The 23,653-nt window shown below is 39.3% G+C and overlaps 1 protein-coding gene across 1 annotated transcript in view; it reads left to right on the top strand.

Moving 5' to 3' along the window:
* LOC117995282 (homeobox protein caupolican-like) overlaps positions 1-23,653 on the top strand; it is a 360,854-nt gene that overhangs the window by 27,989 nt on the left and 309,212 nt on the right. Inside the window, exon 2 of the mRNA XM_069508695.1 lies at positions 19,509-19,874. Coding sequence (XP_069364796.1) covers positions 19,509-19,874 — 366 coding nt within the window. The remainder of the gene's footprint in view (positions 1-19,508; positions 19,875-23,653) is intronic.

Below are 23,653 nucleotides of genomic sequence, written 5' to 3'. Positions count from 1 at the left end.
GCAATGGCCAGGGCACATAGTTCGGAAAACTGATAGACGTTGGGGTCCCAAGGTGCTGGGATGGCGACCTCGCACCGGAAGACGCAGTGTTGGAAGACCCTCCACCAGGTGGACGGACGACATTAGACGAGTCGCAGGGAGCCGCTGGATTCAGGCGGCGCAAGACCGTGGGGTGTGGAAGTCCCTATAAGAGACCTATGTCAAGCAGTGGACGTCTATCGGTTAATGATGATGATGATGATAATACTACGTACCTACTTTGACTTCGCTCAGACCTAAGTTTTAGGTAGGTAAAACGAGACTGGCTAACACTAGAATTCATAGTCAAGGTAGGGGCTTCTTTAGAGGACCATTCAGACGACATTTGTGTTATATTCAACTTTAATATATATATTACCTCCTTGATCCTTCTCCATGATAATGAGGCTATTATACAATTTGTGAATTAATTAGTGATAAAGAGACACTAGTTGTCCTAAGTACGAGTACATGAAATAAATAAATTATGATTTTAATTTGTGTTGCGAGTCATCACACGGCTGATGTGTCTGCACCTTTAAAGCCCCAATCATTTTAATAATCGGTTATCGATTTGGATGGCGTGCCTCTTAAAGGACCAACAGTTAGTGTGTTTCCAGCCCGCGGCTACTTCTCTATACATAAATTACCTACACATGTTGTTTAAACCGCGCATATCATGTCTGTGCATTGATTTTGAAAAATGACTCAAAAGACGACGAAATGAATGGCGCATTGGTGGTTCCTCTGGTACTGCAAATATTCATGGGCGGCGGTCATCACTTAACATCAGGTGACCCGCCTGCTCGTTTGCTCGCCATTTAAAAAAAAGAAAAAAAAAGAATACTGTACACTTGTACAGTATTATAGGTACTTTAGAGTGAAATTGCACTTATCCGTCTATCCGTCTGTTACAGCCTTATAACTTCTAAATTACCAAGAATTACCAATTACGGAACTCTAAAAAGTTTAGCTTTTCACTCTGGCCAAGTCCCAGGCAACGGCTAGTTAAGGATTATTATATTTATTAACTTTATTTTTAATCCGCGGCCTACCGACCGTTACGACATAGTGAACTTATCTCGGATCTGATCTCGCTCTTATAATTTACGTAAATTCGTATAATAAGTTCGGACAACAATCTAATTATTATAATGACCTCTTTAACATATCCCGTTGGGCCGAAATTGGAGCGAGCTTTTGTGATCATGTCTCTAATGTAAAGCTGCGTCTATACTAGCAGGCTCCTGGCGTCGACTATGACTATGCCGTGTTCATCGAGACGACCTAATAGGGTAGTGAGAAACCACACGTCATTGGTCGCAGGCAACGCACATAAGGGCACGTTTACGTTGCAATCAAAATGTCAGTTTCGGGAATTTTTGCACATTTTTATCAAACGATTGGGCGAAAATTCACTTTTCGTGAAAATTTAAATATCGCAGCTACAGATCTTGGCCATAATCACTAAATGAATTAATGTAATAATATTGTTAATGCAAAAATTGAAATTATTTTACGTGAAATATCACCTGTGAAATCATTGTGAAGAAAAATAATTTCATTCATTCGTGATCAACCCATTATCGGGCCCACTAATGAGAACGGGTCCCCTCTCAGAGTGAGAAAGGATTAGTCCACACTCTGCTACTGCCAATGTGGATTGGCAGACTTCACACTCCTTTGAGAACAAAAGCAAGTCTCAGGCATGCAGGTTTGTTTCCTCACGATGTTTTCCTTCACCTTTAAAGCAGCGATAATTATAGCCGTGGTTAAGACATCCGCCCTCTTTTCGGAAGGTCGAGGGTTCTATTCCGGGCACACATCTTTAACGGTAAATTTCACCAAATGAAAATTATTCAATACTAAGTATAGCCTACATCCAGTGGCGTGCAGGTCATAGAGGCATAAATGCACTGCTTACCCCAGTTTTTAGCTCAATGCATATTTTTCATTATAACCTGCCAGTGAACAGGCTCCTACTTAACTAGTGCCTACCCTGGCTTCAAACCCTGTGCACGCCACTGCCTACATCTGATTCATACAATATTATGGCCAGCTGGATTTTTGCCGCTGTGGTATCGTCACAGTGAACTAGCATGAGAAAACTCTCAGTTTAATCCTGAAATCTGTCAAATAAGTAATAGGCTAGAGGTGCCGTGAAATCCAAAAAACCTGGTCGTATCATGTCCTATCTACCGTCAAATGTGTAGGTGAAAGCCTCGACGTTTTGTTGACATGTCTGATGTCTCCTAACTGTCGTGAACTGTGGCATCATTGTAACACGTCTGAACGGGTCCTTATGCCCTCGGCTTCCAGTGGGGACGCGGCCTAATGGACTTACGCGGCGCGGCGGCGGGTTAACTGTGCTTTTAGAATAAACACATTATTATGGCCGCCAGGCTTTATGAAGTTACGAGTGCTAAACGAACTTTATTCTGTGCTGGCACTTGGTAGCTAATGTTATACAATTAGAGTAATCTGATACTCTGTAATGCTCTCGCAACGTACTTAGGTAATTCAGCGAGTGGGTAGGTACCCATCTTGTTTATTTATATTTTTATGGTTCCTATATACAAGTTCACACCTGGTGGTACCTACCTATAGTACACGACAGGTCGAGATGGCAATTGGGGTATGAGGCGTGGGGACGTCCCGCACACCCGCACAACCCGTGCGCTAACGCGGGTGACGTATGGGTATGCGGGGCGTCCCCCTGTGTCATACCCCGATAGCAAAATATGCATACCCGATAAATCCGAAAACCATGAATTTGTGGTTGCATCATTAAAAAAAAGTAAAATGTGTTCATGAAAAAATAATTAGTAAGTAGGTACCTACCTATTGTCAAATTTTCAAAATAAGATAACTAGGTAGGTATACCAAGTGGATTCTTATTTATTTTATGCATAATAGTTTTTGATTTACTTATCGTGCAAAATGTCGAAAAAAATACCCGAGTACGGAACCCTCGGTGCGCGAGTCTGACTCGCACTTGGCCGGTTTTTGTATCTATGTACCTATTATTATGATTGTATATATCGGTATAATGACAGTTGTACATGTACCTACATGAATATTTGAGAGAGTTTGGGTATACGGCACGGCGGCGGCCGGCGTCCGAATCTCATCAAATATTGACGGCGCTGAAAGCCTCCCCGTTAGGTGGGTTAGTACCCACCTGCAGTGCCCAATGGACACTGGACAGACTTACTTACTAAGCGCATATTAGATGAGGCCACGCCTAGTTTCAATTAACTGACCCTCGATGAAAATTTCAATGTTGCCTCCTGGCAACATTACCTAGATTTCAGCCTAAGATGACCTCATCTAAGGCTGAAATCTAGGTATACCTAGATACCTACTTTGACTTTGTTCAGACTCAAGTTTCAGAAAAGCCTTAGCAAGATTTCAGCCTACGGTACAACGCAAAAGTTATAGTTAAATCGATACAAAAATGAATCTAAATAAAAATATTATTTGCATTTCTTAGGAGAAAAACTAAAAACGGTCAAGTGCGAGTCGAGCTCGGGCTGCATCTCATGAACCGTATTTAGCACAGATAGGTAGAGTCGAAAAATTTTCACAGAACGTGTAGGTATATTATATTGCCGTTATTCCAACAAATAATAAAAAATAAAAAAATGGCCGCCATGCTAATTAAAAAGAGTTAAAAAGTGTTATTTCGTATCCGATGGTACGGTTTCGTATCCGTTCGTGTGCTAGTCCGACTCGCACTTGACCGGTTTTATGTTTAGTGCCAGTTATACCAATTTTTGGATCTATAAGATAAAATCTGAGGCAGGATTATCGGAGCATTCCGGTTTTGATAACGTTGGTAGGTACTTTGATTTTTGATTTCTGTACCAGTTCAGTTTCCTCTGTACCTATCAAGATTAATTTATCAATCCTGTACGCAATTAGTATTTTATCTCGTAATAAATTAAGATTTATGATACACTCTCATTAATTAGTCCCATTTTATTTATTGTAGGCACTTTATCACAGTTTTACCTTTAGCGTTATAATATTAGTAAGATAGTTAAAAACTCTTTTATTATGTAAATCTGTAGTCCTATTACAGACAAGTCTAAAAAAATCTCGAATCTTAAACAAACAAGTCTTTGTAACTGTGAGTTTGCACCAAAAACATTAAACAACGACACCTGTAATGCCATTTTAATGATGTAAATTCTGTATTTATATATATCTAGGTACTGTGGAAAATCAAAAATAATAAATTACTTAGAATAATGAACATAATATAAACTAAGTAGGTACACGAAAGAGATTTTACCTTGCTGACAAACATTATTAAATTTGGTTTTCGTTAAATCTTTGACGCGCTCTCCTATAAGTAGAGTTATCAAAAAAAATTAATTTTAAATTTTAAAACCCCCACACAAAACCTCTAAAAAGTAAAAAATAATATATATTAGCCCTTCAAGTTGATTATAAATACTTAGTAAAATTTATATCCAAGCGCTTGTCCCGTCCGTCGGGGGCGGAAGTCTATGTCATAATTAGCTATAGGTATACCTGATTTCAGTCTAATTCGTCTAGTAGTTTCAGGTGTGCGTTGATAGATCAGTCAGTCAGTCAGCATTTCTTATTACCTATATATTTAGATATATGTATTGACAATTGACATAAATATTAATTCGTATGGACAGGGTTATTGAACAAATAAAATGGCACCGACTCATTGCTTATGCAACAATGCAACCTCAGTGACGACGATGGATAGGTATATGGGTTAGTTTCATCTGGGATTACATCATCACACAAGCGAATCAGATGGTAGGTACTCGAGCGCAAACTTGTCAAAGATAAAAGAAACACTCGTACAAACGGTATTATTCAAACGTATCAGATACTTAATGATATCTGTCGGTTTTATAAAGCTCTTCAAACGACGCCGCAATTAAAGCCATCAGGATCGGACGTTAATTAGCAGAAAACACGAAAAATCATTTACACTAGATGCTAATCAATTGTAGATGTTATCGGCACTGAGCAAATGTAATGTTATGCCGACTACACGGGCGAGTTAACAATTCTACATCTTATTTCTTCAAATCTTATCGATAGCCGCGTCTTATCATCAAAATGTACCTACCTAGTACCAACACTACATTATAATATTACTGAATACGAATCAGTACCCTTATTATAAATGCGAAAGTGTGTTAGTTTATTGGTTTGTTGGATTGACGTAGTTTTTTCATGGGTATAGATAAAGACCTGGAGAAAGACATAGGCTACTTTTTATCCCGGAAAATCTACGAGTTCCAACAGGATTTTGTAAAACCTAAATCCACGTGGATAAAGTCGTGGGCATCAGCTAGTTTCTTATACTTAAGTGTGAAAGTTAAAAACATGTAATCGTGAATCGATAACATAACAGGTCTTGTTATCTATTAAAGTATTTATACTTACAAATTTATAGCAGTTTTATTATTTATATAAGAGGAAATACCAAATAGAACGTGTAAAACATTATTTTTACAATAATCGCGTAAATTATTAAGATATTATCGTCTTATACAATCAATAAAGTCAGTCCTAGGTACACACTGCCCCACTCTCATGTAGAATAATTCAAGTAAATAAATATAAAGTAAATTTTGAATATATAGTAAAACACTTTTATTAGTCTGTCACACTAACCACCTACAATTAATAAAAAAACCGACTTCCAAAACCACTACAAAGTAAAAAATAACTTTTGTGCCTACACGTGTATGTATGCAGCATCAGGATTAAGGAGTTGGATCCAGAAATGTTTATGGGTTCACCATGGAAACATACTCTGTTGATTAAAAAAATTGCATATGGTCCAGAAGCCTTGAAAATATCGGTGTACTTACATACATTAAAAAAACGGGCCAAATTGAGAACCACCTCCTTTTTCGAAGAAAAAGAGATTATATAAATGACAATAATTTGAAAGTCATTGCTTGCAAGACTATGAATGTAAATATTTAACTTATAAATCCTTGGCAATATAGTTAACTTCAATTAGCATGTATTTTAGATTTAAAGCCACTCAGATTGTCAACCCCCTTTATTTGAACGGACAATCCCATCTGCAGTTTTGTCGTATGCAAATATTATTTTCATTTAAAAAATTCCACTCGACGAAAAATATTCAACACTTCAAAACAAATCCGAACAGATCCCATCTCGAATGCAACACGAAATAAAAAGAGCTAACTGGAAAAACGGCAACACAAATAGAAAATAAAAACAAAAAGTTCACGCTTAGATAACCACACGTTTCCACCCTTTGTCCGCGCGCGGTTTTCACCCCATCATATCTAATATACGCCCACATAAAGCATTAATCTGGGCCCCTCTCTTTACCGAGCACTTTTCATTTGACAGATTGGTCTAAATTACTCCGGCTTTTTATTTAATTTAAGGGGGTAATAGAGACGGTGCGGCAGGAGCCTGAGTGTTTGTTTTGTCGTGAGGTCTTGCTGAGTAGTTTTTATTGGAAGTTTCGTTGACAGAGGCAGTCAAGCGGCCGTGCTTGTTCTTCGGATTGTATGAAATAACATCGTCGTTATTTGATTCGATCTACCCTCCCGTATCATTGCGCTGCTCACGTTCAATCATCTCTCCTAATTCTATTTCTATATCAGTCAAGTCAGTGTCGAGATTTATGTTATGTTCTTAATTAAGACGCAAGTAGATAAAGATGCTTCTTTTATTTTCAACGTAGTTTTGTTCGAATTTTAAACTAAGGATTTTTTAAATCGTCCAATATTTCCAGACTCATTCAGATTTTCTCTTCCAAGCGAGATGTTAAATTGAAGAGCGCAGTACTATAGAGAGTAGATATTCTATTGAGTGACAGTAGAGAATAGTAGAGTGGCCGGACTCATAGTATTTTTTTTGCTAAGTATAAGCGAACAAACATTAGCAGTACCAGAAGAACCGCTTTTTGGGATTTATTGATCCGCCCAATTAATAAAATAATAATTTAAAAAAGCTGATAGTCCCAAATCAAAACTTTATATTTCACTACTTATAAGGTCTCATGGTGTTTTCCACTAGGTTCAAAATTGGCATAATTATCGCAGACAAACTACAGCATCCAAGCACAATTATTGGTGTGAGAACGTTTGCGGCTTTTTTATCGGAAAAGCGCTGCAAAAGCTGCGCTGAAGAGTTTTGAGTCACTATTGACAGCTGAGGCCCACTATGGGCCCACTCTATCAAACATTTTAAATTAACAAGCTTTACAAATTACAAGTGTTAATTTCAATATTGTGGCATTACATTAATAAGATTATGAATTTGATAATGCTATATAATTATTATCTATTCAGATAGGTGCCTAGGCTAGTTTAGCCTGCATACTTATCGGTTTTACATATCGATCTGTAAATGGTAGGAGGGAATTACCTAGAACTAATCTACGAAACAAATTAATACCTAGGTATCTTTAATAGCACTATCGATTATACTATAAATTATAGTAGGGGAATAGACGTGCTTTGTGTATAATTAAGTTCAGTGATAAGTTTTAGAGGCTTAGAATAATACATAATGTATGGAACAAAACCCAAGCCATAAATGGTTCATTATAAATTTAAACAAAAACCGACTGGACTGTCACTTACGATAGTTTAAACGCTATAATATAAGTAAATGGTTCAGTTTATCGATCAACTTTATAAACTACATGCGAGCTATCAGTTCTTCAGAGAATCTGTATTCTGAAACAATGGAGTATTGACTTAATATCATGTGAGCCTTATGTTTGAAATATTGACATTACCTATATGAAATATTTTTTCTTAAATTAGATACGTGATGTACCTATTTTAATGCAGAATGGGTACATACCACGATTAATTTGATGTTTTTTTTTGTCGATATTTCAACCCAATTGCACGGGTCGTGGTCACGACGGGACTTTGGGGAATCGGGTTGAAATATCGACAAATAAAAACATCAAATTAATCGTGGTATGTACCCGTTATCTACATTAAAATATGTCATTTAACCACGAAATAAGCTTAAATCCTTCGTGATGTACCTAGTATCTAATTAACAAACCAGAATAATGAGGGGGGCTAAAACAGCGCGAAATATTTCGTTTAAATCATTGACTTTATATTATATTACTTCGTATGGATAGTATGGCATCGACTCAGTGGTGCTTTAGCACCAATGCAACCTTTTGCAAATGCAAATGCAAAATTTTGTTCGCTTGACCATATCTTGTCATTTATATCGATGGTGTAAATAGACACACTGCATGCTAGGCCAGAACTTGACCTGATGCACTCCGTGCGTCCGATTGAAAATGAGAAAAATCTACGTTTTAAACTTTTCTTGTTCCTAGTCCAGGGCTATGTATTTATTATTTTCACATACTTACCTAATATTAAATAGTTTTATGTTATATATCTACCTATTTACGTGGATTTAGATTTCCAAAAACGCTAAAGGAACTCTAATTTCCGGGATGAAAAATAGTGTATTTAATTCTCAAAAAAAATTTAAAAAATTTAAAAAATTCCTGAAAAAGAATCGACTGTTAGGCGGTACGAAGTTCGCCGGGGCAGCTAGTTTTAAATAATAATAATCATGCAAAATATCACTTCTATCCGTTTGCTCCGAACGGTGTGATTGAATAACAAACCAATCTAAAGCATATCTACTAGCGCATTTATAATATTAGTAAGAGTAGAATATTATTAAGTTCAGTTTCGGTTTTTCAGTTTGTTACAACCGTCCCATTATAATCACTATCTACTATGATTGTATTCACAGTTAAACGATAATCAACTTTATGATTTAGGATTAAAGACGATAGTTGCGTGCAGCAATCGTCACCATAGCTTATCGGCGCAATTGACAACGGAATCACAGATACGTCTATGTATAAATATATACTTATGTATACCACAACCTGTAATAACATAGTGGTATGTCGCTGATATTACTAATTACAGATATACACGCCACGGACAACTTAAACCACATTAAAGTCATCATATAAAATACATGATACATCTATAGTGTATGTACATTGTACATACAGGGTGTAACCAGAACGCTGGCAAAAACGAAGACAGGTGATATCCCATACTTCCCATACTAATATTATAAATGCGAAAGTGTGTCTGTCTGTCTGTCTCTCTGCTAGCCTTTCGCGGCTCATCCGTTCAACCGATTTTGACGAAATTAGGTACAGAGAGAGCTTACATCCCGGGACGGACATAGTCTACTTTTTATCCCGGAAAATCAAAGAGATCCCATGGAATTTTAAAAAACCTAAATCCACGCGGATGAAGTCGCGGGCATCATCTAGTTACTGATAATTACTGATATTATGATTCCACAAAAAACACGCGAAAAAATGTACCAAAATCCTATAATTTTCTAAAAGTTTACGATATATTGCAAATAAAACATCTAACTGACGCTAGAGGTCAACGAAAGTTGCGTAAATAGGCCACTCAGAGTCAATGCTGCGTCGTAAACGAAGCATTGACCCGAGTTTTGCACGCTATACATTACGGGTGTGAAAAATACTATATCACTAAACTACAAAATGGGGCAAATGGTATTGAGTTGTGTTTAGGTAGAATAACAATAACGCTAAGTTTTTGCAAGCGTTCTGGTTACACCCTGTATAGTATACCTACCTACACCGTTATTACGATATAGGTGACCGCAAGTATGTGTTAAGTACTAGATAGAGTTCATTTGTCATCGATAGAATTGGTCTAGTTTTTACGGCTTGATTGGTATTCTAGCTGCATTATTATACAAAGCCCAAAGGTATTTGGTATTCATACTAATCATCGATGTATAATGATACTAATATTACAAATGTGAAAATGTGTCTGTCTGTCTGTCTGCTAGCTTTTCACGGCTCAACAGTTTAACTATCTCGACAATAAAAGAGATAATAAAATAATAATACATGCAAGCTTTATAACAACTAAGTACAAAAGTAAATGAACTAAATGAAAACTGATCTCAAAACAGAACACGGCTGGCACGACAAGGATAGAGGATTTACAACGACAAAAAAATGACTCGAGCATTTCCTCTGGTACCTATTCTTTGTTTAAACAAAACAAGTTGACGTCCTTAACCGAAGCATTAGACGCTCAAGTGGGCCCGTGTGTGCACACTAACTTATGCTATTATTTCTGAGATATTTGACCGAATCTTTTGACGACCACTCCATTCCTTTTCATGTTCCCGCCCAAAGTTTAAGTATATCTTGAATAAATAGATAGCTATATTTTTGTTTGCCATATTGAATAAGAGTGAGTGGAGCGTCGAAAGGCCGTGGTGGAGATTGTTTGTCTTTCTACTTGTCTCGTTGGGTTTCACTTTCTTCACACTGTTTTTCGAAAAGGTACTCGGCTTTGACCATGTTTATCTAGGATGGTTTCGCTGATTGAGACTGAACGTCTCGTACATATTTTAAAGCTGACAGTTACCAGTAAGTTTTAGGCTTTTAGCTTTAGGTATAAGTCCCGCAAAATAAAATGGCGGCTACGAGCATTAGCAATTTGCGGGACTTATAAGTAAGGAAAACCGGCGATAGCCTAGTGGTGGAGGCCTTGGGTTCGAACTTCAATGCACGCCTCTCCAACTTTTCGGACTTAACATTTTCAGGAATTAAAATCTGTTGGTTTAACGGTGAAGAGAATCATCGTGTACAAACCTGAGGTGGTTTTTTTTGAAAACTTTAAAATTAGATAGGGTCACAAACCAACAAAAAAATATTAGTGGTATGTAGACGTTTTGAGACTAAATAATATGAAGTTATCTCAGAAGTTTATTTAATCAGACAGTTAACACGACGAAATGAGGACGTTGATGGTATTATTCGGAAAATGCTAATTAATTCACTTCTCGGGCCGGTTAGGTTTAATCGCAGATTAATCTAATGTAAAGCTTTACGCTGGACGTTCTTTGATCTTAATCGGAATTTAATTTTGACTTAATTTACATTTGAGGAGGAACTTTGAGGCGTGAAGTTGGTTTAAATCTATGGTCAATTTGAAGTTCCCCATAGGTCTATGAAATAATTTAAACATTTTAAAATCCGACTACCATTGACTTATATATTACTTTGTAAGGACAGGGTCATTAAACAAGCAAAATGGCACCGACTTATTGGTCCTTAAATGTTTATTTAGCACCAATGCAACCTCAGTGACGTCTGGATTTCAAACGGGTCGTTCATTAGTATCTAAGAGGTGGCGCTGATTAATTTGGTTCCAAAACCGTGAAAAATCTTGTTCGCTTGGACATATCTTGTCATTTATATCGATGCCGACTACGGTTCTAAGATTTCATAATATTATGTTTGTCGGGAAGATGTTTCCACGTAAGAATGGCTAACTTTTCGTCCACGTCATTTTTTTAAATACTTTTTCATTTTCCGGAATAAAAAGTCCGTCTGTGAAAGTGAATAGGCATCTTCTAGGCAAGCGCGCTCCATTTAGGCTGCATCATCACATGCCATCAGCTGCGCGATTGCGGGAGAATGACAGCTACAATGTCACGATCGCAATCATCTCTGATTGGTTAACACTCACTCACTATTGGCTACAATGCATTGTCGTAACAAGAATCGCACAAATTCAGCCAATCAGAACAATTGAGGTTGTAATAATGATTGATGCAGGTTTTAGACAATCGCCCTACTGCAGGTCTGATTGCAGCCAAGCGCTAGTCTACAAATTAAAAAAAAATATTATTATTAAGTATGGATTAGTGCCTACTGATTTTATTTGTTATAGTGATTCGATACAATATTATTATTTACCTATCTTACTTTTTGTTTAACCCGGCGGTGTGCACACGCCTTTAAACCATCTAGACTGGAAATTAGCTCCTAATGCTTCACTGGTGTTTAGTATTCGATCAAAATCGATTCGAAATCGACTTCGAGGAAATAATCGGATCGTTTTATAATAAAATTCGAATGATTGATTTCTAAACTAGCTTAATTCGTATAATTTTTGGGAACATGCGAATCTCACATTATAGAGTCCCAAACTAGGTCATTTTAGACCCGTATTATCACTTTGGACTTGACAGCTCTTTGGGGTAGATTATTATAGATATTATTCTAGCTGATTCGCATCGGCTTCACGCCGGCTTCGCACGGGTGGCCTTAGGTTTGATTCATAGAGACACCTCTATCTCCACAATGTACACGCTTTTTATATAAAAAAAAACTGGCCAAGTGCGAGTCAGACTCACGCACCGAGGTTTCCGTATTTTTTATGATATATATAGTAATTAGCTTACTTTGAAAATTGAAAATATTAATTATTTGTTCATGAACACATTTTAATTTTTTTTGTGATGTAACCACAAAACGGTTTTCTGAAAATATCCCTTTACTTGTGCTATAAGATCTACAGCCTGCCAAATTTCACGATTCTAGGTCAACGGGTAGTACCTTATAGGTTTTCTTGACAGACACGACAGACTACGAAGTGATCCTATAAGGATTTCTTTTTTCCTTTTGAGGTACCTACGGAACTTCATAAGTAGGTAAGTAGGTACAAAGAGATCAATCATCATCACCAGCAACAGCCCAGTACTGGCTCACTACTGAGTCACAGTTGGTCACCTGAGAAAATTTGGCCATAGTCTACCATGCTAGCCAAGTGCGGATTGGCAGACTATACTTACCTCCACTCCTTTGAGATCATTATGGAGAACTCTCATGCATGCAGGTTTCCTCACAACGTTTACTTCACCGTTAAAGCAAGTCATATCCCTCATAGAGCTGTCAAACTAATCACAACTTTGATCAAGCGAGGGCAAATTAAATTTTAACACCTGTGGTTAACAAGGTGTTTGTCCGTGACTCGACGTTTTGTTATATTTATTTTATATTTTTTATTTCATTTTTACTTTTTGCTTTTATGTAGAATGTGGCGAGTTTGGCCGGTTTTTTTTTTTTTGGTGATGGAACCACAAATTCACGGTTGTCGTATTTTTCTTTTACTTGTGCTATTTGACGACCTCCCTGGCGCAGTGGTGAGCGCTGTGGTCTTAATAGTGGGAGGTCCCGGGTTCGATTTCTGGCAGGGGTTTGGAATTTTATAATTTCTAAATTTCTGGTCTGGTCTGGTGGGAGGCTTTGGCCGTGGATAGTTACCACCCTACCGGCAAAGCCGTGCCGCCAAGCGATTTAGCGTTCCGGTACGATGCCGTGTAGAAACCAAAGGGGTACTTATGGGTTTAATAAAAACTGCCATACCCCTTCCAGGTTAGCCCGCTATCATCTTAGACTGCATCATCACTTACCACCAGGTGAGATTGCAGTCAAGGGCTAACTTGTATCTGAATAAAAAAAAAAGCCCTAATTACCTGAAAAAATTGATGATTCTGACTATTGAGACTTTTTTTTTTTTTTTTTTCTTTTAATATCTACTGTTGATACTTAGTAGCTACTAAGGTATGTTAATTTTTGGTTCATTAATTATTCAGTGTAGCACTAGACATAAATATTGTTTTAATTTATAAAATAAAATGTATAAACTAGTGTAAGTTCGTTACAACATCATTATTTATTTATATAATTACTTAACAAGTTAAACCGAAGGTAATAATTTTATAACTAACGGTTTTTTATACAATTTATTAATATATAAACTGTTTCCTTCATTAAAATAATAATAGGTAACCTACTTGAGTAAGTTCTGCTTACCTAATTGTGAAAAAAGTAAAAAACGAAATAGGTACCTCTACCTACCTATACCTACATAATTGTCATGAATAAAACATTGCTGGAACTATAAGCGTAACAGACAATAGTGTAGGCTTTGATATACTGTAGTTTTAGTTTAGTAGTTTTTTTAAAAAAAATATTGTAGACCAGCGCTTGGCTGCAATCAGACCTGGTGGCAAGTGATGCTGCAGCCTAAGATGGAGCGCGCTTGCCTAGAAGATGCCTATTCACTCTTGACTTGAAGGTACCCATGTCATAATTGGAAATATGAATGAATCGTAGAAACCTACTCGGAGAAACGCGTAAGCGACGCGATTCGCCTGGCGCTTTAGACCTTCTGGAGTTAGGTTTTAGGTATGATGATTTTATTGTCAGTTCGCGGTATAATACCTACGCGGCTGAAAATAATGTACATCGGTGTTTAGAACAACATTTCGGCTTTGTGGAGCGTTGTCTCTGTCACTCATACCTGAATGACGTTTTGTCGGTCTCAACTATAGAGACAATGCTCTACAAATCAGCTATCACGTTCTAAAGATCGATGTACAATATTTTCTGCCGCGTACTGCACTCATGTGCCATGAGATTTCGGCATTTCGGCGAAAAGCTACTTGTTTACCTTTTTATAAAAACGGGACGAGTTGAGAACGAGGCTTCCTTTTTGAAAGTCGGTTAAAAATAGAACAAAACAACTTCCTACATCATTCTTTAGGCCAGTACTACTCGTGCGCAATAAGTTGAGACCTGGGGGGCGGTGACGCCACAGACGGGTGGTTGTACTGTAGACAAAAATCGGAGCGCGTCGTCGTTGCGTGACGTAAGCAAGTACGAGACTAAGATGTTAAAAAAATGGCGTTGTCTGCAGTACAACACGGGAGCTTGAGGGGAAGTTACAGGGCAAGCGGGCGGAGGGTTGCATTCCAGGCGAGTCTCAACTTATAGCGCACGGGTAGCAGGTTTCTAATAATATTTAAGCCGTGATAGCCTAGTGGTTAATTACGACGTCCGCCTTCTATTTGGGATGGGATATCTTCTTTTCGGAGTTTTGTACATTTCGAGAAATTAAATACTTATCACTCGCTTTGACGGTTAATGAAAACATCGTGAGGAAACCTGCATGCCTGATAGTTCTCCATAATGTTCGCAAAGGTGTGTGAAGTCTGCCATTCCGCACTTGGCCAGCGTGGTGGTTGGAGAGGAGACCCGTGCTCTGTAGTGAGCCGGCTATGGGTTGATCATGATGATGATGGATACTTAGTAAACCTAGCAAAGGAAAAAAAGAAAAGGGAAGGGTTAAAATGAAACCGAACTCTTTACGTCAATAACGTTACAAAAAGTGCGCATTCGATTAATAGGATTACACGCACCCATACATTGCGTGAAACTACAATACAATGCCCTACAAACCACACAAAAGTCTTCTCTATCCCATTTCAATAAAGCCTAAAATCTTTTGAACAACGTTACGATTTACGGTACACGTATCTTTACACGTCATACCGATACAAATGGCAACGCTATAAAACTATTCAAAGCATTATACTCCTTTATTGTGAGGTTATTGTTGTGGAAATCGCGTGTATTATTTTTTTATATGTAGGCTATATAAAGATGTAGACTAAAATATATAGACAGGTGTTGCATGACCCGCGAAACCCGGCAAGTCGTTTATTGACGTTTCTTTTATCTATTTTAATGTGATTTTAATACCTACTTACCATGAATTTATTATACACGTTCCTTTAAATATTGTTTTCTATTTCACGTTTGCACGCCTATCGAGTTCCATATCCAACAACAATGTCCTAATTGGTACATCCCGCAAATTGCTAATGCGCGTGGCCGCCATTTTAGCGACGGCAGCATTAGACTGAAGTTTCGAGCTTATGGTATATTTTTATTTCGGCTGACGTCAAAATGACGTCATTTCGATGTTAATGAGACATGAGAATTTGCGGGACTTCATCATCATTATCTCCATCTATCGCAGAGTCGTTCTAAATAAAAAAATACTTTCTTAAATAAATCGTTGAACAGCTCTTTGCCTATGTGGGATGCTGAATATAAACGTGAATATAAATACAATTTAACTGAATATAATACAATCATTGTTACGATAGTGAAATAAAAATGGCCGGCCAATTAAACTTTGATCTTTGAAAAGGAACTGGTGGTGATAAATTTGTCAAATAAATTCAACGCGCAGCCGCGTGCTTCCAAACATTTTCCAAACTTTTATTATTATTGTCACAGTTTAACGATCACTCAGTCTGGAAACGGCCATACAGCGCGGTCGGTTGCGCATTCCAATTTTCAAGACACGCTCAACGCTGCCTGCACGCTCAATCCCACATTTTTAGGGTGCGTTTAGCTGAGTGGAGCGGAGCGGACCGTGAATTGGCCAATGAGAGTGCTTGAAATCACTCTGAATCAGTAGAGACTGTGTTAGTGGAGCGGAGTGGACTTTCAAATAAAATATAATATGAACACGTGGTCCCGAGCCGGACAGAACGGAGTCAAACAGACTGTGGTGCGCATAAAGGTGCATTTCCACTGATGCGAAACTGGGCGGACTGGAGCGGACAAGAGCAGTGAAAAGTAGCAAGTGTTTCCATTGAAGCGAAGCGTGGCGGAGTGGAGCTGAGCAGACTAGAGCTGCATTGAGCCGTGTTCCGACCAGTCAAATTTGTGTACCCTACCCGCCGCGCCGCACCGCGTCGTCTCGCTACCCTCAGCTTCGTGGCCTCTACTCGGTACTGAACTGAACACTAGTTAGGCTGCGTTATTATAGATTTATGATTTCTTGATACACAGCCAATGAAGTCGATGAAATGAATACCGGTGTTTACGGTCGATTATTTACTTTTATAAAGTGTTTAATGTTTTCTCAAAGCGATCTATAAATATAGTTCGCCGCTAGGGCTGCCACCCGCACAATATGATTTAAAGAAGTAGGTATGACGCAATTTAAACTTGGCTTATTGCAGGCCGTTTATAGTGATAGGACACTTCAATGGTTCCGTACCATCGTACAAGAAATAACACTCTTCAATTTGTTAAATTTTCATGGCGATCATTTTGAAATTGTTATTATTTGTTGTTATAGCGGCAACAGAAATACACATTTTGTGAAAATTCTCTGCCTATTACGGTTCCCGAGATACAGCCCGCTGACAGGGATACGGACGGACGGATGGACAGCGGAGCGGATCTAAGTAATATTAGGGTCCTGTTGGTACGGAATCCTAAAAAGTATCTGTCAACAGTCGGTTTCTTAAAAGTATAATTGTGAAAAGAATAAAGATGATTAGGTAATGATTTTTAGACTTGAAATGAAATGTGTAAAAAGTATTTTATTAAAAAGGCGAGTGTGTTTAAAATTTCAACTATTTTATATTGTTTCCATCCGTTCCAAGTTAGGTAGTATTAAAGTAAAATGCCAAAACTTGCCAATTAAAAACGGCTCTACTGCAAATGTCAACCTTTTCCTTCGAACAGAGTTATAATAAAATTTTATGCTAGCTAATTGCAAAGCCGGCAAGCGATTTAGCGTTCCGGTACGATGCTGTGTAGAAGCCAAAGGGGTGTGGGTTTAATAAATAAAAACCGGCCAAGTGCGAGTCAGGCTCGCGCAACGAGAGTTCCGTACAAAAGTCCTATTTTTTCGTCATTTTGCACGATAATTCAAAAACTGTGATGCATAAACATAAATAAAAATCTGTTTTAGAATCCACAAATAAAGTCCTTTCATATGATACCCCACTTGATATAGTTATCTTACTTCAAATATTGAAAATACTAATTTTAGTTCATGACCACAATTTAACTTTTTGTGTGTTCCCGTTGACCTAGAATCATGAAATTTGGCATGTAGGTAGGACTTATAGCAGACTGCAGACATTAGGGGGAAAATCTGTAAACCGTGAATTAGTGGTATGTAACCACAAATTCACGGTTTTCGGATTTTTCCCTTAACGTCTGCTATAAGACCTAACTACCTGCCTTTCATGATTCTAGGTCAACGGGAAGTACCCTCTAGGTTTTTTGACACACACGACAGTCAGACAGACAGACAGACAACGAAATGATCCTATATGGATTCCTTTTTTCCTTTTGCGCTACGGAACCCTAAAAATCATAAGCACAATAAGAAAAAATAGATTTTTCAAAAACATGGCAACCCTGTTTCGAAGTCACGACCGAATGGGAAGTTACTCGCCTGTCTTTGCTTTTTTTAAATCTCTTCCTAGTGGCCATCAAAAGATGTCCGTTGACAAATATTATGATAATTTGGCCCGAACGATGACATTTATGTTTATTATATTAACGTCTGGTAGTGCTATGCTTTGATACATTATACTTAAATAGGTTCTGGGAGACATTTTAAAGGATCATTACTAGTGCGCCTCTGAAATAGTAACTTATCATATATGTACTTACATACTAAATGACTTTTCAAAAATTTGAAAATTATTATTAGGTATTTTGACTTGATAATATTATCAGCTTTTTAACCGACTTCAAAAAAAGGAGGAGGTTCTCAATTCGTCGGAATCTTTTTTTTTTATTTTTTTTATTTTTTATGTATGTTCCCCGATTACTCGAAAACGCCTGGACCGATTTTAAAAATTCTTTTTTTGTTTGAAAGGGTATACTTCAAAGTTGGTCCCATTTCAATTTGGTGAAGATCTTATGAACATCTTCGAAGATAGATACTGGAACTCCTCAACGGATAAGAGTAAATTGCTCGCGATCAGTGTAATATCTTAGTAAACAGTAGATTTTTAACCAGTCATAGCATAATTCCATGGGGCCACTAAAAATTGTGAAATAAAAAATGTTTACAAAAAAAATAAAAACCGACTTCGTTACACCAACACTAAAAATTGAAAAATAATTTAATTTATTACCGAATATATTATGTATACAAGAGTTAATATAGTTCCATAATAATATTTTTTGGGGTCGGTGCCAATGAGGTGCCATTGTGGAGTCCCATAAAAATATGAAGTCTGGACGATTCGCGCAGCTAAAGCTAATTGGCACCGGCACCAAAAAGTATTATTATGGAACTATATTAACTCTTGTATACATAATATATTCGGTAATAAATTAAATTATTTTTAAATTTTTAGTGTTTGTGTAACGAAGTCGGTTTTTATTTTTTTTGTAAATTTTTTTTTATGGTAAAACATCCTTGGTAGGTAGTTGGTATTATCAAATAAATTCACAAATCAAAACTTAAGATTTGACAGGTAACAGTTTGCTAAAATCTATAGGTACCTATAGTTTGCGACAGGTCGAGATGGCAATCGGGGTATGAGACGGGGGACGCCTCGCACACCCGCACGTCGCTCGCGCTCATCCGCACCGGGTTAGCGCGGGGACTGTTCGGGTGTGCGGGGCATTCCCTGTACATATACCTAAAGTATTAGTTTTAAAAAACAATTACCTAAATATCACTTGCTTTAACGGTGAAGGAAAACATCGTGAGGAAACTATGCCTGAGAGTTCTCCATGATTTCAAATGTGTGTGAAGTCTGCCAACCCGCATTGGGCTGGCAGACTATGGCCTAAACCCTTCTCACTTTGAGAGGAGACCCAGCTCAGTAGTGGGCCGGTAATGGGTTGATCATGATGATGATGACGATACCTATAGTAATACCTTAACCTATCGCGGACTAGGTATGCCTGTATCATGGACTTCCGCAAAGTATCGCCTGCTTCTATACAATGAGTGTCGTGTTTGCAGTTGCTGGTGGGCAGCAACGGCACGGGCGCCGGGGGCGCGGCGACGTCGCCCGACGGCGGCTCCAGCTCCGCGCCGCCGCTGTCGCCCGGCGGCTCGGGCGTGGCGGGCGGCGCACTGTCGCCCGGCGCGGGCTCGCACGCCAGCACGCCCGCCGCGCCGTGCTGCGACACGCCGCGCCCCATCATCACCGACCCTGTGTCGGGACAGACGGTGTGCTCGTGCCAGTACGACGCTCGGCTCGCGCTGTCGTCGTACCCGCGGCTGTCCAGCGCCGCGGTGGGCGTCTACGGCACGCCGTACCCCTCGTCGGACCAGAACCCCTACCCAAGCATCGGCGTCGACAGCTCCGCCTTCTACTCACCTTTGGTAAGCCTAAACAAACTCTAATCTTTTGTAGTACATGTAATACCTAACATCTCATTGTAAAATATGTTTCCGCAAATAAACAATCTTGAATCTTGCACCTATCCGCGCTGTATGCTCTTGAGCTGAGCTGGAACCTTTCTTCGGATTGTGCCACACGTGGCAAAGTTTGTTTGGGCGCTTCTTCTGCTTGAAGCTTGTGGGCTTTACCTCAAGTGGAGGAAGCACCGGGATATCTAACTCTTAGTTATAAAATTTATGAAATAAAATAAATAAACGTAGTACAGTTGTTCTATTTCACGAAGACACGAAGCACACACGAAGGCTCAGCCTATATCCTAGCGGTACCTCTACCTACGTGTCCGTGGAGGTTCGACTGCGTGCGGTGCTGATGTATGGTATTTAGAGCTGAAACAGCATACCTTGTAGCTACGAAAGAATTAATATTTGACATGTTCCTGGAATCGGTACAAGTAATCCTTTACCTGGATGCCTGGTATAGTAGTCTGTTTCTCGGTGTGCCAGCAGAAAGTGGTCGTGAACGTAAACCTGACACGGGCAAACGGTCCACGACGATCGAGGCCATGCATATACATTCTGCTGAGTTCGGAGAGCGAGGCGTTCTTGTGCCAAAAGTAGAACAAACAGGGGTTGCAAATTGGTAGAAATAGGTTTGCCTGTATTGTGGTACTCGGTCGGGCAAGGTTTATCGCTCTCGGCGAGACTCGTTTGAGTGCGTGCGAGGCGCGACCGGTCCGGGGGCGCTGGGCCAGAAAACCGCCGACACCTCGCAGGCGCGCCGACGCCCTGTCACGAAACATTAATATTTAAACTCGAAAATAAATTCGAAAAGCGACCGCCATCATTATACCGATTAGGTGGCTCTGACCGGCTTCGGACGGCTGCGTTGTTCGAGACGAGGCCCGTCCGCAATTTTTTCGGAAGCGACTCTTTATGTCAGAAAATTCAGAGGTTCAGCACCTCGACTGAAAAGGGACAAACGTCTAAGAGGCTGCGAAACTTAATCCCCGAGGGATCGCGGAGTCCGACCCGACTTTATTTTTATTCCACAAAAAAGAATCTGGAATTGGCAGTCTATTGTGGAGCAATTGAGCGCTATTCGCTTTTATGTGAGTCCCGTGACACGGCGCAAATGTGAAATCCGCTAAGCCTCGACAAGCCTATCCAACGCGAAGATGATCCGCTTTTTGTCAAGTGTTCGGCTTAATCTTGCGCCGGAAGTTTGCACAATTCGGATTTTAGTCTGTCTGTCGTCTATCTGTCAAGAAAACCTACAGGGTACTTCTGGCAGGTAGGTAAGTAGATCTTATAGCTGATATTTGAGGAAAAATCTGAAAACCGTGAATTTAGGGTTGGATCACACAAAAAAAATTAAATTGTGGTCATGAACTAATAATTAGTATTTTTAACTTTCGAAGTGTACACACTATATCAAGTGGGGTATCATATGAAAGGTCTTGTCCTGTGCATTCTACAACAGATTTTTATTTATTTTTATGTGTTACACTTTTTGAATTATCCTGCAAAATGACGAAAAAATACGACTGTAGTACGGAACCCTCATTGTGCGAGCCTGACTCGCACTTGGCCGGTTTTTTTAATATAAAAAGCGCAGTATATTGTGGAGATAGACGTGTCTATGTGAATCAACCCTAAGGCCACCCGTGCGAAGCCGGCTCGAAGCCGATGCGAATCAGCTAGAAATCAGCTATAAAATATCTAATAATAATCTACCCCAAAGAGCTGTCAAGTCCAAGTCCAACAGCGCCGAAGAGACACATTTATTAGAGAACTGGCGCATTTATTGAACACTAGATTTAGATTTTCAAATATCCCGGAACTCTTTGATTTTCCGGGATAAAAAGTGGCCTGCGTCCTTCCCCGGTATGTAAGCTATATCTCAACCAATTTCGTCAAAATTGGTTGAATGGATGGGCCGTGAAAGGCTAGCAGACAGACAGACACACTTTCGCATTCATAGTATTAGTATGGATTTAATGTCGCTGACTGCGGATAACGAAACGTTAAAAACACGAGTTTGTTCAACTCGGTAGGTAATTATAATATCACGTGATAACTAGCGGCCGGTAATTGTGCCCATCCCAAATCACCGACAGCGGCGAGAGATCTCTATCTGTCATTGTGTTTAACGAGCTCGGGAGGTATGTATGTACCTACGTACGCTCTGTGACCCTGTTCATTTAATAACAGGTGTTTAAATGTATGTATATAGTCGTTGTGTGCGGCGCTCGTCGCCCGTAGCACCGTACCTCTACTGCCTCTACCTACCTAACTCACGACAAGCGCGGCCGGTTCCGTGCAAGCGACAATTTAGCGAACAATGACGACGCTTCGCCGCAAATATACCGAGGTTGGCTTCATAAGTCTTCACCGCGCTGCTCTCGAAAATGTACTCCCATTGCAGTACATAAGGTGCAGTTTCCATCGACACGGCTGGAGGGCCATTGTTGGCGAAAATATTCAACTGCCATTTTAGTACACGAGCGTTCCCGGTGGCGCCGTCTGTCGGCGTGAGCGGCAACAATACTCAACGCCATCTTCAGTCTATTGTCCGCTTTTGATAATCAATAAAACGGTGTCGCTTTTTTCGATTCAACGTGTGTAGAGTCATTAGGTGTGAAATTAACGTAAATCGTTCATACAGACTATGTAATTATGTCGAGGTTTACAAATTACAATTTGGTTTCGGAGCTGAAATATTGCTGAAAGTATCATCGTCATGATTAACCCATCGTTGGCGCAGTACCTACTGAGAATGAGATGGGTTTAGGCCATAGTCTGCCACGATGGCCAAGTGCGGATTGGCAGACTTCACACATCATTGAGAACGTTACGGAGAACTCAGACGTGCAGGATTCCTCAACGTTAAAGCGAGTGATATTAATTCTTCTAGAGCGTGCTCGGTTTCGAACCCTCTACCTACCTCCCGAGTAGGAGGTGGGCATCTTATTGAAGAATATTAACTGAGCGAAATTCTAAAATTCGCGATGTAGATACGTACCTAATATACCTAGCTGCTTACGTAAAGGAAGATTGGTCTTCGGGCGGCCAATGAGACTGGCAGTTTCTTCAGGCGATGTTTGATTTGGATGCGAGCCATTTCAGTTGATACCTACGCGTGTTCCATTGGCCGGGGTCAGGCCGGGGTGGTAGGCAGGGCAGTTATTAGTGTATTCAGATCTTAGATGCTAAACTTTACAGTTTTCCACTAATAATAAAACAAACGAACTGATGCCAAAATTGAAGTTTTGACAACCTTTGTAGGTATGGGAAATTAATATTTTGACAGTAGGAAGTACCTAGGTACCTAGTCTACTATGAATTATGATGCCTGCAACTTATTCGTCTGCGTGGATTTAGGTTTTTAAAAATCCCTTGGGAACTCTTTGATTTTCCGGATTTATTCTGTTCCCACAGAATTTTTAAAAACCTAAATCCCCGCGGACAGTCAGAGGCAAAGGTAGGTATCAGCTAGTTTTGCATATGAGGCTTCATGAGGTTTGTAGAGTCCGCGACAGGTTGAGATGGCATTTTGGATGAGGCCGGGGGACGTCACCTGCGCTCGCCCGCACCGAGTGAGCGCGGCGGCTGTGCGGGACGTTACCTCCCCGATTGTCATCTTGACCTGTCGCGTAGGTACTTACTATACAATCTTCGACTAGGAATAACAATTTGTGTTGGTGGGCTAATTATAAGTTTTTTTTAATTGGTTAAAAAAATGTTTAAGTAGTTTATTAATA

The sequence above is a fragment of the Maniola hyperantus genome, chromosome Z, assembly GCF_902806685.2.
Source record: "Maniola hyperantus chromosome Z, iAphHyp1.2, whole genome shotgun sequence".
Lineage (NCBI taxonomy): Eukaryota > Metazoa > Arthropoda > Insecta > Lepidoptera > Nymphalidae > Maniola > Maniola hyperantus.
The sequence above is the reverse complement of the archived record's forward strand: the minus strand, read 5'-3'. Positions and strand labels throughout refer to the sequence as shown.